At 36.9% G+C, this 20,078-nt stretch overlaps 1 protein-coding gene across 3 annotated transcripts; it reads right to left on the bottom strand.

The window, feature by feature from the left end:
• Positions 1-4,845: 4,845 nt before the first annotated feature.
• Positions 4,846-19,291, bottom strand: cdh26.1 (cadherin 26, tandem duplicate 1). 3 transcript variants are annotated; one of them, XM_086278802.1, is made up of 19 exons: positions 19,154-19,291; positions 14,362-14,421; positions 14,161-14,253; positions 13,909-14,052; positions 13,672-13,819; positions 13,255-13,424; positions 13,015-13,149; positions 12,750-12,935; positions 12,364-12,611; positions 11,249-11,394; positions 10,922-11,146; positions 10,600-10,821; positions 10,087-10,199; positions 9,915-9,986; positions 9,211-9,267; positions 7,475-7,534; positions 6,828-6,872; positions 6,619-6,693; positions 4,846-6,389 (listed from the first exon to the last, which is right to left on the bottom strand). In XM_086278802.1, the coding sequence occupies exons 1-19, from the start codon at positions 19,175-19,177 to the stop codon at positions 6,171-6,173; spliced, it is 2,442 nt and encodes an 813-aa protein (XP_086134928.1). In that variant the 5' UTR covers positions 19,178-19,291; the 3' UTR covers positions 4,846-6,170. The 3 variants fall into 3 exon arrangements, with proteins under 3 accessions (XP_086134928.1, XP_086134929.1, XP_086134930.1); XM_086278803.1 differs by having other exon boundaries at positions 6,619-6,690; positions 19,154-19,283; XM_086278804.1 differs by lacking the exon at positions 9,211-9,267 and having other exon boundaries at positions 19,154-19,288.
• Positions 19,292-20,078: the final 787 nt, after the last annotated feature.

Raw genomic sequence — 20,078 nt, 5'->3', positions numbered from 1 at the left:
TTATACATATTGCATTTTTTGATATGAGTTATTGAAGTTATTGAAGGATTGCACGCGCTTACAGACACAGAGTCCATAAACACACATGACAGTATTGATTCCAGGCAAAAGGCCTCAAATTCATTTAGCTTTTAACTGAACTTAAAGAAGGACCAAAGAGGAAGGAAAGCATATATTTTGGTTAAGTCTGATAAACTAGAATTAGAAGGTATTGTTAAATTAAAAGGAGCAAATGAAATAAAAAGGCTATACCAAAAACGGGTTATAACATAGGAAATGTGAGGTTTTAAAATGAAGTTAGTGTTAACACACAGGAGTTGTTTCAAGGCAGCATTTAGCTATGATGAAATTTATGCAGGAGTAATTGCTTATATGCTTAAACTTAATTGATTAAAGTGGTTGTTTTCTTTTGGAGCTTTTAGTAGAATAGGCGCTTACGATGATTTTTTGCTAAAAAGGTGACTTAAGATTAGAGGGAAAGCATTTCACCGGACGTGAAACCAGCGCTTAAAGAATTTTAAAGGGATGAGTAACGTTGAAGAATATATATAAATATAAGTCAATAAGTTAAGAACATAATTAGGATCAGGCTTTTGATTACAGAGTCCCAAAAAGGATAAGTTAGGGAGATGCAGGAAAAGGTGTTTTGTTTCCTTTGCAGAAGATCGATCTCGGCGACCACAGGAGGGGCGAGGATCCTGGAGATCTCGAGGCCTGCTGAACCACCAGAGAGGGACCAAGAAAACCTAAGCTTACACATGGAGTGTTCTCGAATGGGAGCTGGTTGAGCCAGAGGACGGCTAGAGAGGGTCTGAGCGAGGACACAATGTATTGCGACCTCTGGTGTTCCAGAGGTCGAGAGAGGGAATGTGGAGCAGGGAAATTATTTTACTGCTATTGTTAAATAATTGTCATCATTACCATTGCATTAATAATATAATCTGGAGTTTATATTGCGTTTAGAGGTTTAAACAGTGTGTCTTTCAGAAAGGCTAAAAGTAACAGGACAGGAAACAGGCTTGGAGAGTTTGCAGAAGCAGGAAGTTATTTTGAGCAGCAGGCTAAGACGAGGCTTTAACAATGTAACAGATAGCTTTAAGAAGGCCTTAAGATGTTATGCATACAGTTATTATGTTGACCTTGTATTTCAGGTGCAGTTATGACTATTTTATACACAATGCATATCTGTGCTTATTAAAGAGTTGGAGCTCGGTCAATTAATTGGGGGTTGGAAGCTTTGTTCGGCGCAATGTCCGGACAATCTATTGTGCAAGTGACTTGGAGCCATAGAAGGAATTGCAATACATGCTTACAAAACACTTATATATCAGGTCATTTTATATTAAGGTTTTAAGTAGAGGTTCTTGGTTAAAACATTTATTTAGTAGAAGACATACATATAGTCTCAGTGAGCCTCTGGTCTGGTGAAAGGTCAGAAGTGCAACAGGTGAATTGAGAAAGAGCATTTGAGGACGAGACACAGACAGTTAGTAGGTGAAGAGGTGACACAAAGAGCATGTGAGGTCAACATACACACACACATGAGTTAGATTTATTTAGAGGAGAGATTAGTCATGTCTCGGTAAGAAAGAGGAACAATTCACTTTAAGACAAGAACGGAAAGTACCAGCCATGAAAATAGAAGATGATCTTCTGGGTTAAAAGTCATTGTGGTGTTGATCTGATCTATGTATAAAATGTATCTGTGACGCATGAAGGGGCGTCAGTAAACAAGCCCTGACGGTATAAAATCTGTTTATGCTTTGAGGAAGTCGAAGAATACTTGCTGTCTGCGTACAGAGTTGTCTTCCCACACGTGTGTGTTCATTAAAATCATTGTTTGACCAAGACCTTCTGGACCAAGGGTGGTTTGTATTCTCCTTCCTCAATTTTGAACCTTAACAAACCATACATGCCAACCCTCCCGATTTTTCCGGGAGAATCCCACCTTTCTCCAGATTTTCCACCCGGACAACAAAGTTGAAAAACCATATCGCAGAATTCATAGCGCGGCCCAGCCAATTCCAGTTTCCAACAATGGCGGCAGCGACTTAGTTTTAATATTACTCTTATTTCTCTTTCTGGGTCGCAAAAAAACTTTTAACATATTTTCAGGTGAGAATGTAGCTGTGTAAACTTCAAATATCTGAGCCGACCGACACATCGTCTTCAAACCCCCGTGGTCTTTCACCACTCGGGTTAAACATGATGTACAAGTCACTTTGATAACTTAAAAATGTTCTTGTTTGGCTTTTTCAGTGTTTTATTTGTTCGTGAGTAAATCGGTTTGGCTGAGATTAAAGTTATTAGATTAGATTAAATTAAATTAAACTTTATTATTCCCTCGGGAGGGTTCCTCCGGGGTTTTCACACAGCTGAATAAACGTCAAACAGAAAACTGATTAAACAGAAGAGTTTACGTCAGTGTCCGGTTATATTTTAGACAGCAAGGAGCAGACGGCAGAGTTTCACTCCACCGAGGGAGCTCGTGACGTACTACCCGGCTTTCTTTAGACCGCGAAGGCCGGTCCTCAGGTGGAAGCAGCCTCTGAATTTGGACACCCCCGCTGTTTCCGGGCCGGCCAATAATAACGGTGACATTTAACGTATTTTATCCGATAAATAAACCCTGTAAAATATATTTATCCGCCCAAACAGCCCTTTTGAATGTCTCCCTAATTCTGAGGTCTCAAGGTTGGCAAGTATGGCCACAACACCTCACTTTTTTTGCCACATTTATTGCAAACCACGGCTCAGCTGTTTGTGGAGGTAAAATACATCCGCACAATTACGCTCAGCCATTGTTGTGAGTGCGCACGCCAAGGGGCTGCGAGACATTTATACAGCCGTATTTCGCACATGACTATGAAAGGCGGAAGAGGAAGTAGTTCCTTTGAATGTAGGCAATCCGAATGTTATAGTTTCTTTCCACTGTGTTCCTGTTAATGATAAACTACAAATTTACTCTAAATTACTAAAATATCGATATTTTAATGTGAGAATCGATTCTAGAACATAAATGATTGGTATCGGAGGAATCGATATTTCAGGATCGATCCGCACATCACTAGTCTGGATAGCATGTGGAGCTTCGCTAGCAACCTGGCATTTCATCTCCGACAAAGTTATCCCCGAGAGAAGTAAAGCAAGTGTGTAAGTCCATCTCTGAATGTTTGTAAAGCATTCATGCGTTAAGCTTAACAAGCGACTGCCTCTCGCTCTCCGGCTGCTACTTCAATCGTGAAACTGCTTAATGATCAGCTGATCGGCTTTTCTGTCACGAGTCCATCTGTCTTGTTTGTTTTTGCCCCACTTTGCACCAGAAAGAGGAAACCAGCGGCTGAACAACAGCAGCACGTTTAAGCTTGATAAGCTGTTGTTAGAATTTATTTAATATTACTTTCTACACCAGGATCTTTTTCTACGTAGCTGACGTAACTGTGCAGGGGCGGATCTAGCAAAGTTTAGCCAGGGGGGCCGATAGGGCATGAACAGGGAAAAGGGGGCACAAAGACATACTTTTCTTTCTTACTCTCATTTAAAATGTCGAGCTTTTAATAAATAATTATCTGACACCCAAAGTTTTAATTTGATGTAAAATGAATAGAAGTCAATTACTGTATATAGTGACTATTAAGTCTAATATATATACCCTAGTAAGCTATAGTACTTTTTACTTTGGGATGGTACCATCTGTGCTGTCTGCAATTTTGTTGAAGAAAGATGCTGAATCTATTTAATATTTCTTGAAAAATAATTGATTTCTGTGCATTTTTTCCCACACTGCATCAAATTAAGGTTGATTACGTCGATTAAGCATCATGAGGTGGAGCATGAGGGGTGGTTCCCTATTTTTTATTTATTTATTTTTGTTGTTGCTGGGAGTTGGAACCCTATTAGTTAGGTTGCTTAATATTTACGCTAAGTACTCTTTAAAATACCAGAATAGTGAGGATGGTGTAGGTTTAAGTTTATTAGATTGATCAGTATTGCTGAACTATGAAATATTTTTTTTGTATACAGGTATAACAGAATAGCTTTAGTGTAGTTGTTGTTTTAAACTTGAGTATGAACTTGCAGACTTGCAAAATGCAGCAAGATATTTTAAAAAACAGTTTTGTTGATTAAAAAACACTATATCGGATTCATATCGGTATCGGCAGATATCCAAATTTATGATATCGGTATCGGACATAAAAAAGTGGTATCGTGCCATCTCTATTTTAAACACATCAAATTGAGTAGCAGCAATAATTTGATCCTCTTTAAAACATTGTGTTCAAAGCGTTGCAGTCAAATTCAAATAAAGGAAACCCACACGGCATGTCATGGGAAAAGTAAAACCATCAGTTTTGGGAAATCAAACCAGATTAGATGTCAGCAATTTGAGCCTCCTTACAGAGTGATGGGTTAAACTTATTTACCCCTACAACTACTGAAGTTTGTGGTGGCACTGTGCAGCTATGGAGATCTCCAAAACCTTCAGAAAAACACTTTGTCAATTCCTCTGAGTCTGGTAGGGAAAGGGAAGAAGATCGCTTTCTGGAAAATAATGTACACAGGAGAATACATTTTCAGTGACTTACCAATTTGTCTATGATTTGCCAATTTAGTGATCAGGAATAGAGCCCTGGCTCCTGTCTGCTAGGCTTTTATTTTATTTTTTTACTGTTGGGATGTTCGTCTTTATTATTAAAATAACTATTTTATGGCGTGAAGCAAAACAGCCTTTCAGAGCCTTTACCAGCAGCACTGATGAAATCACTTCTTCGGAAAACAGATAAGAACTGTTAATGAACAACACCCTGCGTGGGAAGATCATTGCCAAAACCACCCCATGCATATTACCTTCTGTGGCTCACCTTGACTACCTGCTGACATTTGTCAGTATTTTAAAAAACAAACAAGTTCAGACACTTGCTGAAAGAGCTATGACTACACGGCTTACAGTCAGCACAACACAACAAAGCACATTGTTAAGGAGCTGTCACAACGTTTTACAACCGAAGCTCAAAACTTTGCACAAGTACAGACAACCCAACTCAGTGTTACAGTGATATTTCTATGCAGTGATGTTTTTGAAGCCACACTTTAAGTAGCCGGGTTAGAGGAGCATTGTGCAAACATAAACTGAATAAATATAATTAATTGTTGTCATTAGAAAGTGTAAAAAAATCTTTGTATAATTTTAAAAAGTTGAAGTATTTCAGCCCAAAAACTACAATCTTTATTTTAATTCCTAACAAAGAAAATATTTTTTACAAATATGCACATTTGCTCTCTATTCTATACAGTTTCCAATTTTTCTATATTACTTGTAAATCACTTAAAATCAGTGTTTTTATTGTTTTAGCCCCCGGAACAAGTCTGTTACGCTTAGATCAGCTCAATCAGTCCAACCGTCCAGTAAACTCAAAAAATATACCTGTATACACTTGCTCTTCTAAAAATAACATTTCATGATGTATCTTGCTTTTTTTGTTGTTTTTTAATTTCATTTTTATTTTCATTTTTTTTATGTCATTCATTTTATTATGTATTTTATAAAAATGTGTTATTTTTGTATTGTAAAGTATTTAAAGAACCTTGTGACTGGTTTAGAAAGGTGTTATAGGAATAAAGTTTGTTATTTTTGTATCATGAAATGCAAATACGAAAACTAAACATTAACATTAACGTTTTAATCTTGTAGGATATCCAGTGTTAATTCCAGACCAGTATGTCACTCGATCATCAACCATAGGCCAAGGACATTTCTAACTTGCATGAACAATAACCCATTATGATAAGCCCTGTGTTCTCATCAAAAACCCTTTACAAAACAGTACTCTAGAAAAATGTGACTAACAGGAGTCAGCTCAGTTTCAACAAAAGAAGTTCTATTAAATTTCCCAATAATACTGCCCTGACAAAGCAAACTAAAAAAACAAGAAAACACACCTAATCCCTTTCAAGTTATTACATTTTACAAACCACTTGTGCGTCACTAGCTGTGTAGTGCGTTAAATCCATCTTAATGCCAACAAAATATATCTAGCTTAGGATGAATTAGATGTTATAGTCCATAATCTTTAAGTAAAAATATTAAAACGTAGTGGTGTATCATCTCTGCTCAGTCTGTATTTTAGGGAGCGAAACTTGGAATACAATTTACATTTCAGCAGTGCCTTTTAAAGCTGTACTTTCTTTTTTTTAATTGCCTCATCATACATCTGTCCCAAAGTCTTGAACTTTGGCCCCAAATCATCCAGATACTTAAAATCCTCTCCCATGTCGTGGAATGACAGTTTATCCAATGACTGACATATGCTGCCATCTCCTTCAAAGGCATAGCTGTGGGGTTGGTATGTTGGGTGGTCAACAACATTTCCATCAACCTCGTTACATCTCTGTGGAATTTAGAAGTCAAAAATAAATGGCTTGGCTTAATTTGTAAAACAAACAAAAAAGAGACATCACTCAGTATAGCGTTGAATTGCATTTGGTACAGCATGACTGCAGCCCTTCCACACATCATTGCTGTGCAGTCAGTGCAGTTTAATGAATGTGATCGTCAATAAAATCAAGTGCATTATAAGCCATATACAAGGCATGCTTTGTGTGAAATAAACCTCTTACCCTGTTGATATGGTCTTCAATGCGGTCAGCCGATCGAAGGCTGAAAGAACGTTGGTAAATTGATGAGCCGGCCTGCTTACAGAGAACAGGGTTGTCAGATTTTATTGCATCATATAATGCAAATGCATAATTTTCATAGTGCTTTGTTAACATAATCACTGATTTTCAATGTTTTGTAAAATATGAAGCCACATAAGAGTACTCCTTACCCGATAGGTGTTCATTCTGTTTGAGTTCCATGTAGAGTTCATCCTCTAAAAAAACCAAAATAAATTGTTCACTGCAGACTTAAATTTACTCTGAAAATCTGTGTATCTTTTCACACAAAATTATTTTTTAACTGCTTCAGCATCTACCCACTTTAGTAATTGAGTAATTAAATACTGAACATATAATAAAATGAAGCAAAGCTGCCATTATGTGTGTTTGTTAACATAAGAGTAAATCTGTGAGTATATTTATAAATGTTGTATTTTAATATTATATTTAATATTGGCAGTATAGAATAATAATACTTGTAATCAAACATCCTCACTAATGTTTCACTTTCTTTAAACTACTTTTAGTAGTATTTGTATGTGTGTAAAAGCTAACAAGCTAGCATGAGTTAAATATTTTATCCAAAAAAAGGTAAGGCAGTATTTTTTAACATAGGGGTTCCAGCACCCTCTTGTGGATCTAAAGTGGTAGCATGGCTATTCATCATAGAGTTTACCAGTGCCTAGTACAATTCTTTTATTACAATATGATATTATTATTATATTATATATTAAAATAATTTTATCTAGAAAATAAATAGGGTAAGGTAAACGGTTAAGAAGGAAAAGTTCTTTTTATTACAGCCATTGAGACTTACCATGCTTCTCATGCCATGGCTCCTGTAGGTTTCTTGTTGATGCATGCCTAGTGAGTGGAACTGTAGGAAAGACACAACAAAGCTAAATAAAAAAACAACAACAAGCCCTGCTCCTTTGGTCAGATTTGTGCCTTAAAGTTAAATATTTATGCCCATAATTAGGGATATATATTGTTAGGATTGTATTCATATGATACAGACACTGCTTATTGTTTACCTTTATTTATCTACACTTTTGTTGATGCTACAATGAACATTTTATTGTAAAATTAAAAGATTACATTGATAATAGCTGCTTTTAGACACTGACAAGTTCAGCCGGTCTTCATACTCGAGAGCTATGCTCGGCCCAGCATAACCATGGGTAATACCAAGTTGTTTACCTGTGATTGGCAGGACAGCTCACACGAAGTTTAGGATAGGTCAAACAAATTTGTGGTACATACTCTTGACTAGACTAGGGGTGAGTTGGCTATCCTTTATAAATGAGTTTACAAGGGTCTACAACGTTTCAGGATATGTAGCAAGTCTGTCTCCATACAGGTAGCTTTTTTTGTAAAACACATAAGGGGTGGATGAAAGCGGTTAAAAAAAGATAACTTTTCTACATGTTGCTTAATGGTCGTGGAACACATACTGTGATCCAGAACCACCTTTTTCACTTGTAAAAGGTTTGATTGTGCTCACAGTAACAAGAGTAAATGTTAATTCCCTAAAAATGTTCTCTTTCAGTTCATCAGTTTGTCTTCATTGCGGCACCTCTTGTCTGTCAGCTACATGCCAGTGAGTGTCAGAGAAGACACACCTTTCTATTCTCACATGATGTTCTTCACTCGGCAGGTACCAGGGTGTCTGCTAGTCACTCACATCTGTTTTATTATACGAATGAAATGGTTGTCATGCCTTAACTTGCATTCAAGAATGAGTTTGATTTGGCTGTCAGATCTCCAGTGAGAGCCACGTTTAAGACAAGAAACTACAGTAGACACGTTTTTTTCGGATATAATTCTGATCTATTTAGAGAACTAAAAAAATCAAAAATACACTGTTCACTTCAAGATTATTGTTTCAATTCTTATTCAACATTCCTCTCACTTCAAGTAAATAAGCAATGTACACTTAACATATAATAAAGTGCATATATTATATAATTAAAAAATCTAATAAAGTATTTGCAGAATATAGCCAAACATCCTCTACTTTTTTAACTTCACCTTTTTCCATAAAGTCAGCACTGTCATACATGACTCTTCCCACCCATTGCACAACTCATTTTAACCCCGACTTCTAAGCATTTAAAGAAGTGCTTAGAATTGATGCTTGTTCTGAGTTTATGAGATAATTTGTGCTAGAGAAAAAATTTGAATGCTTTTGGAAAGAAGAGAAGATGAGCTTCATTTTTGGTGTATCACGGTATAATAAAACATTTACAAAGCACTGCTGTCTGGAGACAAACAGAAAAGTGAGCTCTGCATAGTAGATTTTACCATGTGCATTTTACCATAATTGCTCAACCTTTTTGGACCTTTTTGGGCTATAGCGGAAATTCAAAAGCTTTATCATCAGGGAGCAATAAGTAATTTTGTCAAGGGACTTGTAATTGATGCTATACTTTAGGACCAAGCAGTCTGACACAAGAATCTGTTTAATAATGGTCCTCAGTACCCATCCCAAAGCTTAATTATCATGTACACTTAAAATAAACAAAAGAAAATATTTTAAAAAGCTTTACTCACCATGGTAGACACTGAGCTGTTGTACCTATTTACGTCATATGGTCCTTCTGTATCAATCTGGGATAGATAATTGAGCAGAAGAGGTTAATTAACCATTGAATTCAGAAAATATTCAAGTTTTATAAAAAATGTTTTAAGTTGAATTACTTTTCAATTAAAAACATCTCAACAGATTTGAAAATGAAAATGTATCTATAGCACCTTCTTCTAAATAATAAAACTTTATGCTTTCTTAAGTGCTCACAAACTTCCCAAAACTGTATATTCATTGGTACAGAAATCAATTCCTACCTGTAGCTTACACTTAAAGACCACCATAGAGATTCACAACTTAATGCAGCAAATATGATCAGTACATCTAAAAATGAAGAAGCTGTTCCAACTTGTCTTCTCTATGATGTGCTCACACTTTTTAAACGTTTACCTTGCAGACTGTATGCAAACTCTTTCCTATAGCTGTATACACAGCATACATCTTAACCACTGCCTTACATACCTGTCTGTCATCAAAGAAAAATATGATAACAACTGGATTATAGCTGCCATTCATTTTAAGCAGGATTAACTGACACATTTTGGCTTCTCTCCTGATGTCTTTAACTACACTATGACTGTGTCCAAATTGGCATAACTGATGTCTCTTTTGGAAAAAAAAACCCTTCACCAAAAAAGAAAGAAAGTGTCAGAGTTGAGAGGTTGATCACCTGCATGGTATCCATCTGACCATTTGTCACTGCCATATTATTTACTTGTGACTGGACGAAATTGGGCTCGGTCTGAAGGAAAGAGAGAATATTAAAAAACATGTTTTGCTTGGTGGAGAAATATAGCACACCGTTGTCTTGAATTTACACGCAGAGAACATGACAAACCCACCGTGCATGGAGAGCACCCTCCTTCTTGATTGTACTGGATTAGAGTCTGATTGCCCTCATCTTGTGGCAAAATCTTATCTGGTCCAAACTTGCAGAAAAATGCAATTAGAAGCACTGCAGACACACATGAAACAAATGCTAAGAACACAGTGTGCATCTTGTCTTTGTGTTTTATTGAACTGTCATTGCCATGGGTACCAGAAGGTCTCCCAAGTAGTACATTAAAGTTGGTTGGGAAAGCAGAAGAGCCGAGTCTTCCTTATGAACAACAGATGTGACTGTGGTTGTACTAAGGAGTTCTAAAAGTGTAACTGTCTGATTGGGTTATTCCTAAAAATTAAAGCATTTCTTACAGTGAAACAGAAAATTGAAAACAAAAAGGTTTTGCGGTCAACACTTGTGTATTAATGCTAATACAGATTTTTTGTTTTTACCTTCAAAAACACAGGAGACTATAATCTTATTAGAATTTATAATAGCTCAGTTTTGTCTTCTCACTGATTTTAATACTCACACAAAAATGCAAGCAATCCTATAATAACCAACCCAATGCCAGCTGGTCCAAGACGGGTTGAAAGCGGCTCTCTGTCGCGACAAACATCATTTTCATCACACTGACACACGGTCAATTGCAGAGTGTCATGTCCAGCTATGCCCTGTTGGTCCATAATCACCAGGGGAATGGAATAGTTAAGATAAGGAAGTGTCTTCTGGCTAACAAGAGATACTTCCTCACCTGTGTGGGGTGAGAAAACAGCATGGGGGTTTGTGGCTTTTTCCCAGAAATGTTTGTTTAATATAGAAATGAGGGTTAACATATATCTAAATGTACCAACCATAGTCAGGTTCTATTTTCCACTGTTGCTTTTGTGTTTCATCCCCCAGAGTAAAGTGGAAGGGTCCACTGTAAGGAATGGCATCTAGGTCCTTTGCACGCACCTTGACCTTGTTAACCTTGTTTCCACACATGACAGCGCTGTTGTTGACCAGTTTAGGAATATTGTCATTGATGTCCGTCAGGTGGATCCTGACAGTGCATGTGCTCGTGGCTGGAGGCTGACCTTTGAAACCACAGCAAAATTAAAAAAAATTGCTTTGTTATTCCAAAGATTTGTTTAAGAAATTATCCAATTTATTTTAACAATAGTAGAGCTTCTGTGTACCATCATCTATGGCAGCTATGACGACTGTGTAAACATTCTCGTCATCAACAAATCGTGACTCTCTGTCCATCCTCTTAGTTGATTTGATTTCTCCTGTTTTGGTATCAATGGCCACCCAGTCAGCTGGATCTGTTAGGAGCACATACCTAAAGAGTAATCAGAGAGTGGTGCAGAACATATTAGATGAAAATACTGAGTTTAGCTTGTGGAAACCAAAGTTGTAGCTTTTTGTGTACTGCAGTGCAAAGGGCGTTACTCCCTCAGTAGCCATTTCTAACTTAATCATGTTATGCTTCACTGTGACACCTACTGGCCTTGCAGTGGTAAGGCCACTGTTGTATAGGCTTATTTTCTGATAATCTATATGACCAGGTGTCGATAAAGACATGATTAGCTTGGGATAGCTACCATTTCTTGTTGCTTATCACGCTTTGCAGGATCTGTTTTTTCTTTCAAGAAAGAAGAAGAAATAAAAGGGTTTAAATAAAACCCTTGTCAGTCTCTATTTTATGTTGTAGCTTACAGGCAGAATGAAAAATCTTGGATTCACATTAGACTCAATCAATGAGATTATCATGAACTACAGTACAGTATAACTCAAATTAAGTCAACTGACCCAACCTTTATGTCAAGAAGTGTTATTGCTGAGGAGATTTGGGCCACTTGGGGTTTGTTCTATAAACATAGCAGATTTAGTCATGATTTAGTAACTGAGTATTATCAATAATCAATGCCGCAGAGTTTTACTGGCACAAATGCAATTTTATTGGCCTGTAAAAAACGTATATATATTATTATTTGTAAATATTAATGCAGTTTTATTAATATTTTATTTTATTTCACTTTAAATCAGAAAAAATGATGTTACGCAAGCCTTGAAATATGCTTCTAGATATGTTTCTACTGCAAGTCTATTCTTAGGCACAAATGTGGGTGAAGCACTCAGGTTTACATGGGGACAACTGAGCGCTACACAGCCGAGTGTTATCAAAGAAAAAATTTGTGTTGAGGATTTTTTATAATTGAGTTATTCGAATGACTCAAAGAATCATTGCAGCCCTTATATATTTATGTCAATCAAAATAAGCTTTGTAGAAAGGTTGTAGACACCCTACCTGGTAATATTAGAGTCGACATCATGAACCTTTGGCTTGAACAGCACCTTTCCTGGCTCTGCTTCCTCCTTCAAGTGCATGTCATCTATAGCTTTTTCAAACTGTGGTGGATCGTTGGTATCAATCATTTTTAGAGTGACATTGGCTCTGTCTGTAGGTGGATTTGTGCCAGCACAAACAAATATGTCTTCAATGTTTTTTACTCCAATCTGCAGGTTTATTGAAGTTGTGCGTTCAAAATTTTTTTTCTGAAACACACAACACGTACACACACAAACAACTTTTATTAAATGCTGATACAGTTTTTGTGATAAAACATTAGTGGACTAGTTCTTCCCAGAGTAAAATAATCAAGTTTTTAATCCAAGTGAGAAAAGCAGAATTACCTTGACAATACTCAGGACACCCTCATTTGTTTCTGGATCAGTTTCAATTTTGTAGATTCCTTCTTCATTCCCTGCAATAATGGAGTACTTGGCACGCCATGCATCAGTGTTTGGAGTGTCTTTATCCTCCACAGCAACTCTCAAAACATTAGCAATGGTCTCCATTTCTATTGCTTCACCGTTGTACTAAAAAGAAGGAAAAATTTCAAACGTTTAATATGTGCGTCTGTTAAAAAGCACTTTTAGTAAGTAAAATAATTGATACCTGTCTCTGCTTAAATCTTGGTTGGTGAGTGTTCGCATCGACAATGTTCAGGGTAACAACAGCAGTAGAGGACTGAGTCTTTGGCTTTGTTCCACGATCTTTTGCTTGTAAGACGATGGTATACTTTGTTGCTTTCTGAAACATATAAAATATATTTGAGATATTTGAAAATTCTACATGTTTATTTGCATGTACATTAACTTTTCAAAGATTTAGCAAGAATATCCCAATAAATCTCACATCATAGTCAAAGCATCCTTTTAAGGTGAGTTTGGCCAGTCCTCCTGGAAGTTGCTGCACAGCAATTTTGGGCTCTGCTGGAGTCTGTGAAACCATCGTGATGTCAAATTCAGAGTTGGGTGTGCTCTCCTTATCTTTGTCTGTGACCACCAGGGTAACTGGCAAAAGGCCTTTAAGAAGTTGGGTAAAGACAAACAAGGAGAGTTGGAGAGTAAATGTGGGATAAAGAAAAGGTTTTCAGTCAGGAAAACATAACTATAGAACTATGTAGTATGATTATAGTAAGATGAAATATGAGACTTTGGTTTGAAATTATTCTATATTCTCAAAGAGTCTTAATATCATTTGTTTTATTTTTTTAGTGTTTGAAATAGAAAATGTGCACACTATGAGTTATTTACCACACCGTATACTCACTTCCTTGTATATTTTCTTTTACATTAACTGTTACTTCAGGAAAAGAGAACTTGGGTGGATTATCATTTATGTCTTGTATTTCAACATCAAATGCTAGTTCCTTGTCTAGTTTTTCACCCGTATTTCTGTCCAAGACATCAAAGTTAATCTGTGGATAAAAAAAGACGCATCACTTAAAAAGCATCAATATCAGTTGCGTTTATTGTCAGAGGAATTTATATTCCAGTATTAGCTCACATGGTAAAGTGGCTTTTGCTCCCTGTCCACTTTTTTATGTGCAAAGACGGCTCCAGTGTTTTCATTGATGGTAAACACGTCCGGCACACCATCACCACTTAAACGGAACCTAAAGTCTTTCCCCTGAGTCTTGTCGTTATACATCTAGTCAAGATACAATCAGGCTGTTAATTTTTGCATATTAGATTTGTCCATAGTGACCAGTCATATCATTTATCAGTATCAGTTATTTCTTTCATATAATTTCCTTACCACTGAAATCTCTACGGGGTACTGTGCATCCTTCTCTTCTTCTAATTCAATTGTAGATAAGACCCATCTTCTTTTGGAACGCACCAGGAGATCCTGATAAGGCCAAAATATGGACCAAACTTTACACCAGCTTTGTTTTCTACAGAAAGTTATTTTACAAAAATAGCCTTAACAAACAGATAAAGTAAAAATTATGTTTACCCTTTTGGAAGGGCTGCTGTACTTGCTACCATAACAATCTGCCACGGCTGCTGCAGCAACCTATATGCAACAGGAAAACATTGCTGTGAGATTCAGTTGCTGTAGCAAACTTCAGTGTGCACTGGGACAGAAACTCAGGTCTCCCTTCTATCACAAAACAAATATACACAGGAGTCCCTTCACACATATGGGGAAGTCAGTTTCTTGTTCAAATTAATCTGCATGTTAATAAGAAAAACAGAATCATTTGTACAAGTATTGGAGAAGGAACTTCATGATGAATGTCTCAGTGAATAATAAGATGTTGTTTTTTTATGACAGCCTGATGACAAATTAACAGTAATGAGTGGGAAGTGATCATTATTTAATCAACTCCTGCAATTCTAACATAATTCATGAAGTATAATTGCATTGAACTAATGATTTTCAGGTGAACATCTGTAGCATTGTGTAACTGCGGGCCATAAGTGACTTGAAATGAAACCTTGTCTCTTCTTTCTTGCTCTCTTCCTTCCCTGCCTTTACAGACTTCCTCTGCTCAAAAGCCATTGCTAAGTTACTGTTAAGGGCACATATAGACAGCTAAAATAGTAAATAAATCATTAACTTGAGCACAAACAGCAGTCCCAGTGCTTAATGTTAACAGTTATAATCCTAAAGTTAAGACAGGTCAAAACAGGTTAATGATAAGGAGAACCTATAGTCCTATGTCGGGACATGCAGAGATCTTCACACACAAAATAAATATCATCAGAGGTGGGAAGTAACAAAGTGTAAATACTTCGTTACTGTACTCATGTACAGACTACTTTTTACTTTTACTGCCTGCATTTTTAAACAAGTGTCTATACTTTCTACTCCTTACATTTTCAAAGCAGCTTTAGCACATTTGGGTGGGTTATTATTTTGTCTCTGTGACCCTTCACACATCAAACCGATTTGACCCTAAACAGAAAAACGTGAGTGGCAGTCCTGTTCATGCATTAATCACCAGAGGATGTTGCATAAAAAGAGATGACGTGTACCAAATTTACGGGTTAAAAGTAGACCGGTGCTTTTTGTTTTTGCCACAACACCGGAACAACAGCAGATCTACGGAAGTCATGTTTGTGGTACTTTGGCATCGAAGCTAGTCCTACAGAAGAGGAGTGAATATACAGGGAGTGATTTTTGTGTTTTGTGTCTTTGTTGGTTGCTCTAATGTGTTTAACATATCTACAAATGAATACTGACATTACTTTTATAGAGAATAAAGGTGACCTTGGTTCTTGCAACCTGTAGAAACTATTACACAGCCTCACCATATGGCTTAGAACAAATGACATTTTTAAGTATTAGTTTAGTTTGGGTTGTTCATGATGCTTATTTTCACTAGGGATCACACACAAAAACAGATGTCTCATATATGGCAGCATCTGAACAGGGACTCAAACAAACAATTTGCAGATTACTAGTAAGGTGTACCAACCTCTGGTCTTCATCTTGTTTAGGTTGCTGTGTAACTGCTATAGTTGCACAAGCTGCACACCCTAGCACACAACCATGAGCCCCACGAAAGTGTATAAATCCCCAACAACTCTGTTACAGATACTGGCACAATACACAGTATTTTACTGAGAGATGACAGGAACTGTTGGGTGGAGCTGGCAAGAGGGGAGCTCTAGGGTCACTGCATACTACCTTGACCAAAGCCTTTCAATGAGGTCCTACTTATACATATCTATATATATCTGTATCTATCTATCGATATATAATCAAAAGTTTAAGACCACTTGAAAAATGGCAACAACAAAAAAATTGCATGGCTGGATCTTAACGAGGTTCCAAGCAGGGCTTCAACCAGTGTTGCCAACTCCTCAGTAAGGAAAATCACTATTGGCTGTCCTAAAAGTCGCTAGAAGTTGCTAAATTACGTCATTGTCATCTAATTAGCATAATTGGTCATGCTAATGTAATTGTAACCTGTTGGAGAGAGAAATAACATCGTGGAAGAGACATAAAGTCAGTAAAAAAACGTCTTAAATGCATTTATAATTTATTTAGAACTACAAATTAAATTTCTTTTAGCAATTATTGTTTTTTTTAATGTAACAATTCCAACCCTGCTCCTTTTCCGGGCTTGGACCGGCAAAAGTGACCCGAAATAGGAACTCTGGTGGAGTTACTTTTGGTTTTCTCACTAGTTCTTTCCCTGACACTGTTAGGAATCTGGGTGTGCTACTTGACAGCTCATTTAAACTTGACAAACAAGTATCTGCTGTCGTTAGATCTAGTTTCTACCAACTTCGCCTTATTTCCAGGGCCAAACATTACATCCCGCACAATGACTTGGAAAAGCTTATCCATGCCTTTGTTACGTCACGACTAGATTACTGTAATTCACTTTATTATGGTCTCCACTCTACCCTTTTACATAGATTACAGACAGTCCAGAATGCCGCTGCACGCATTCTAACTAAAACTAGGAAGTTTGCTCACATCACTCCCGTCCTTGCTGATCTGCACTGGTTGCCTGTGAAATTTCGTATTCAATTTAAAATTCTGTTGTTTACTTTTAAAATTACTAATAACACAGGGCCAAGTTATCTTAAGGAACTCTTAAATTCATATCTTCCTACGAGGGCCTTAAGATCCTCCTCACAGTCATTGTTGGTTCAGCCCAGATCTCGCTTGAAGTCTAGAGGTGATCGAGCGTTCGCTCTAGCTGCACCTGAGCTGTGGAACAGTCTCCCGATTGGCATCCGGGCGTCTGATTCTATTCAATCTTTTAAATCACGGCTTAAAACATATCTGTTTGAACTTGCTTTTCCTACCAGTTAATTTCTCGCCTTGCTTCTAGTGTGTTGTTCTAATGTTCTAATGTGTCTGGTTGTTTTGCGTTGTCCTGTGCTGTCAATGTTTTCCATCACTGTGTTTGATGGTTCAGCTTTACAGCTTTACTCTGCTATAGCTCTGTGCTATAGTTTATTCTTATTAGTGGTTTTTACCTGTGAACATAATCTCACACTTATATGACTCTGACGTTATAGTCTTAATTATTTTATTATTTTATTGTTGCGTTGCCTATGTCCTCTATCACTGTGTATGATGGTACAGTTCTCTTTGCTACAGCTGTGTGCTATTGACTGTTCCTATTAGTGGTTTTTACCTGTGAACATAATCCCACACCTATATGATTCTGATGTTTTAGTGTAAATCATTTTATTGTTTTATTGTTTCATGTAAAGCACTTTGGCATGCCCCGGGCTTTTAATGTGCTCTATAAATAAAGATTGTTGTTGTTGTTGTTGTTGAGTTACCTTGTGTGTGTGTGTTTATAAGTAGTTTTAAACCTTGTGGTCCACAAAGCAACATAACAGTAAAAGAAGAACTGACTGCGTTACGGTCAGTGCGGGAGCAGCGGCTTGGCTCATGCGCGATTCATTTGCAGTTTGGACGCATAGGTGTGAACATCTCCTGCCCTAATAGCAGCTGGGGGAGGGCTATCCTCGGCCTGTGAGCGCTTTGGCACGGGCAAGGTGCACCTGCTGCTTATTGAGAGTAAGAGCGATACGCGCTTTCACGTCAAAAAGTTGTCATAAATAAGTCTCCAATAACACCAAAAAAAAGTCGCCGGATTTGTCGCTAGTCGCTTTTTTAGAAAAAAAAAGTCGCTAAATATAGCGACAAAGTCGCTAAGTTAGCAACACTGGCTTCAACATGCTAGAAGAAGAAATGGGAGTGAGACAAGACATTTTTTGAGTATGCAATTTATTAAAAGCACTCCCATTCCTTCTTGTTCCATGTTGAAGCTCTGCTTGGAACCTTGTTAAGATCCGACCATGCAATTTTTTGTTGTTGCCATTTTTCAGGTTTTCTTAAACTTTTGATCAGGGCTCTATATTTAGTTTTTGTGTATAGTTTTTTTTTATTTATATATACTTTTATCCACATTCATCTTAAAGCCTAAAGGTCTTCTGTAAGTTTCATATAAAATAAACAAGTGAAGAGTGTGCTTAAACCTTTGCAACAGTATGAAACATTTTGTGCTTTATTTTAATATAATTGGCTCCCTCAAATACAAAATATGGAAAACCATTCAAACAAAGTACCCAAAATTTGTTGAAGTCATTTATATCAATATTTTCTGGATTTTTTTTTCTGAATGAAGAATAATCATCTGACAAACATGCAGTATTATAGCATTTAGTTTACCAAGTGCAGATGACAGGACATATATTATGTTATTAGCTACTAAATAAAATAGTAAATAATTAAATGAGCTTCAGACAATAATAGGAAGGTCTGTAGGCTAGTACATATAGTACGATGGATGAACCTGGGAGTGAGCATATAGGTGTGTGAGCAAATAGCTTCTTGATTGATTGTTTTTCCCACAACAGAAACTAAATATACTGCAAAGTAAATTTAAACACCTAAAGCACCTGAGCACCTAAAGGCTTATTCACCGAATACACTGTGTTAAAGTTCATAGTCCACAAGCTGTAACAACACTGCATAGAACAAGTTCTGCTTGCGTTGCTCATCTATCTCTTGTGAACGGATGGGAACTTATACATTAACAGAAGCTAAATGCTCTATGCAGGTTAATGTAACCTGAAAATATCATTAGATATAATACAAATAAACATTACAGAAAAAATATCAAACATTGAAATTGATGTTTATCTTCAGTGGTGAATACAATTATCTTTTTTGGGTTTAACAATAAGAATAAGAAAAAGAATAACAATAAGAATTTATAAGACAATCCCTTATCAATACTGAAGATTATTAAAAAGGTTGTACTCACCAACAGAAAAAGGGAGATCCTCATCTTGCTCTACACTCCTTAGAGCACTCTGCTGGAGTGCTCTAAGTTTCAAAAACAGCTTGACTAGGAGTGCGGGAAAGCCCTGCCCACAGCTGCTGTAGAGAGCAGATTGGCTGACTTTCCAGTCTACACAGACCTGCGTCTTCATGCTGTACTATTTGATGTATCAGGGTGCAATAAATGTATTTTTTTTTCAGTTTTGTGCAGTAAAAGACCAGTTGGTTATGCATCCCATAAATGTGCCTGTATAAATGTCCTTCATGAGAGAATGTATAAGCTACTGTGAGTTTTTAGTCTGTGGGTGTGCTTCGCAGCTCAGGTGTACATCCCTCCAGCTCTACAGCTCAGGTTACCGTGTTTTATTTATGCGCGGCCTACATCATATGCAAATGAAGTTTGACTCCACAGATCCTTCAGCTTAGTCGCTTTGAGAACCTTTTAAGCACACAGGTAAAAGTAGCTTCACTTATACTCAGTCAGTGATATGTTACACACACTCTGTATGTGCCTTCTCTACCTGCGTATTCCTATAATTCCTAAATATTTAGTACTGAAGCTTTGCAGTTCTTTTCAGACTCAGAGTCAGTGGATTTGAATTGTAATTAACAGTTATTATCATATAATCCTTGACTAATGGTAACTGTGTCCACCTTGCCAAAGGCAATGCTTTTTGGCAGGTTTTGGAGGTATTAGTTTTGGCTTCCACAAAGTTGCAGGTAAACAGTTCCCGCTGACTAAGCCTGGTTATTAAAATGACGCATCTGTATTTAAGGAGGTGAGCCACATCTAAAAAATTTGGATGGTGATTCACTACTTTAACACGGAATCAAATTACTTCGTCACTGATGTTTAACACATAATTTATTAAACTTATATATGAATACTGCTATATTCTTGAATACTG

The sequence above is a fragment of the Aulonocara sp. 'chitande type north' Nkhata Bay genome, linkage group LG20 (assembly GCF_057382095.1).
Source record: "Aulonocara sp. 'chitande type north' Nkhata Bay isolate Kocher_YH1m ecotype deep benthic linkage group LG20, A_spYH_male_GT1.1, whole genome shotgun sequence".
Lineage (NCBI taxonomy): Eukaryota > Metazoa > Chordata > Actinopteri > Cichliformes > Cichlidae > Aulonocara > Aulonocara sp. 'chitande type north' Nkhata Bay.
Note: the sequence above shows the minus strand (reverse complement) of the source record. Positions and strands in the feature narration are given on the sequence as shown.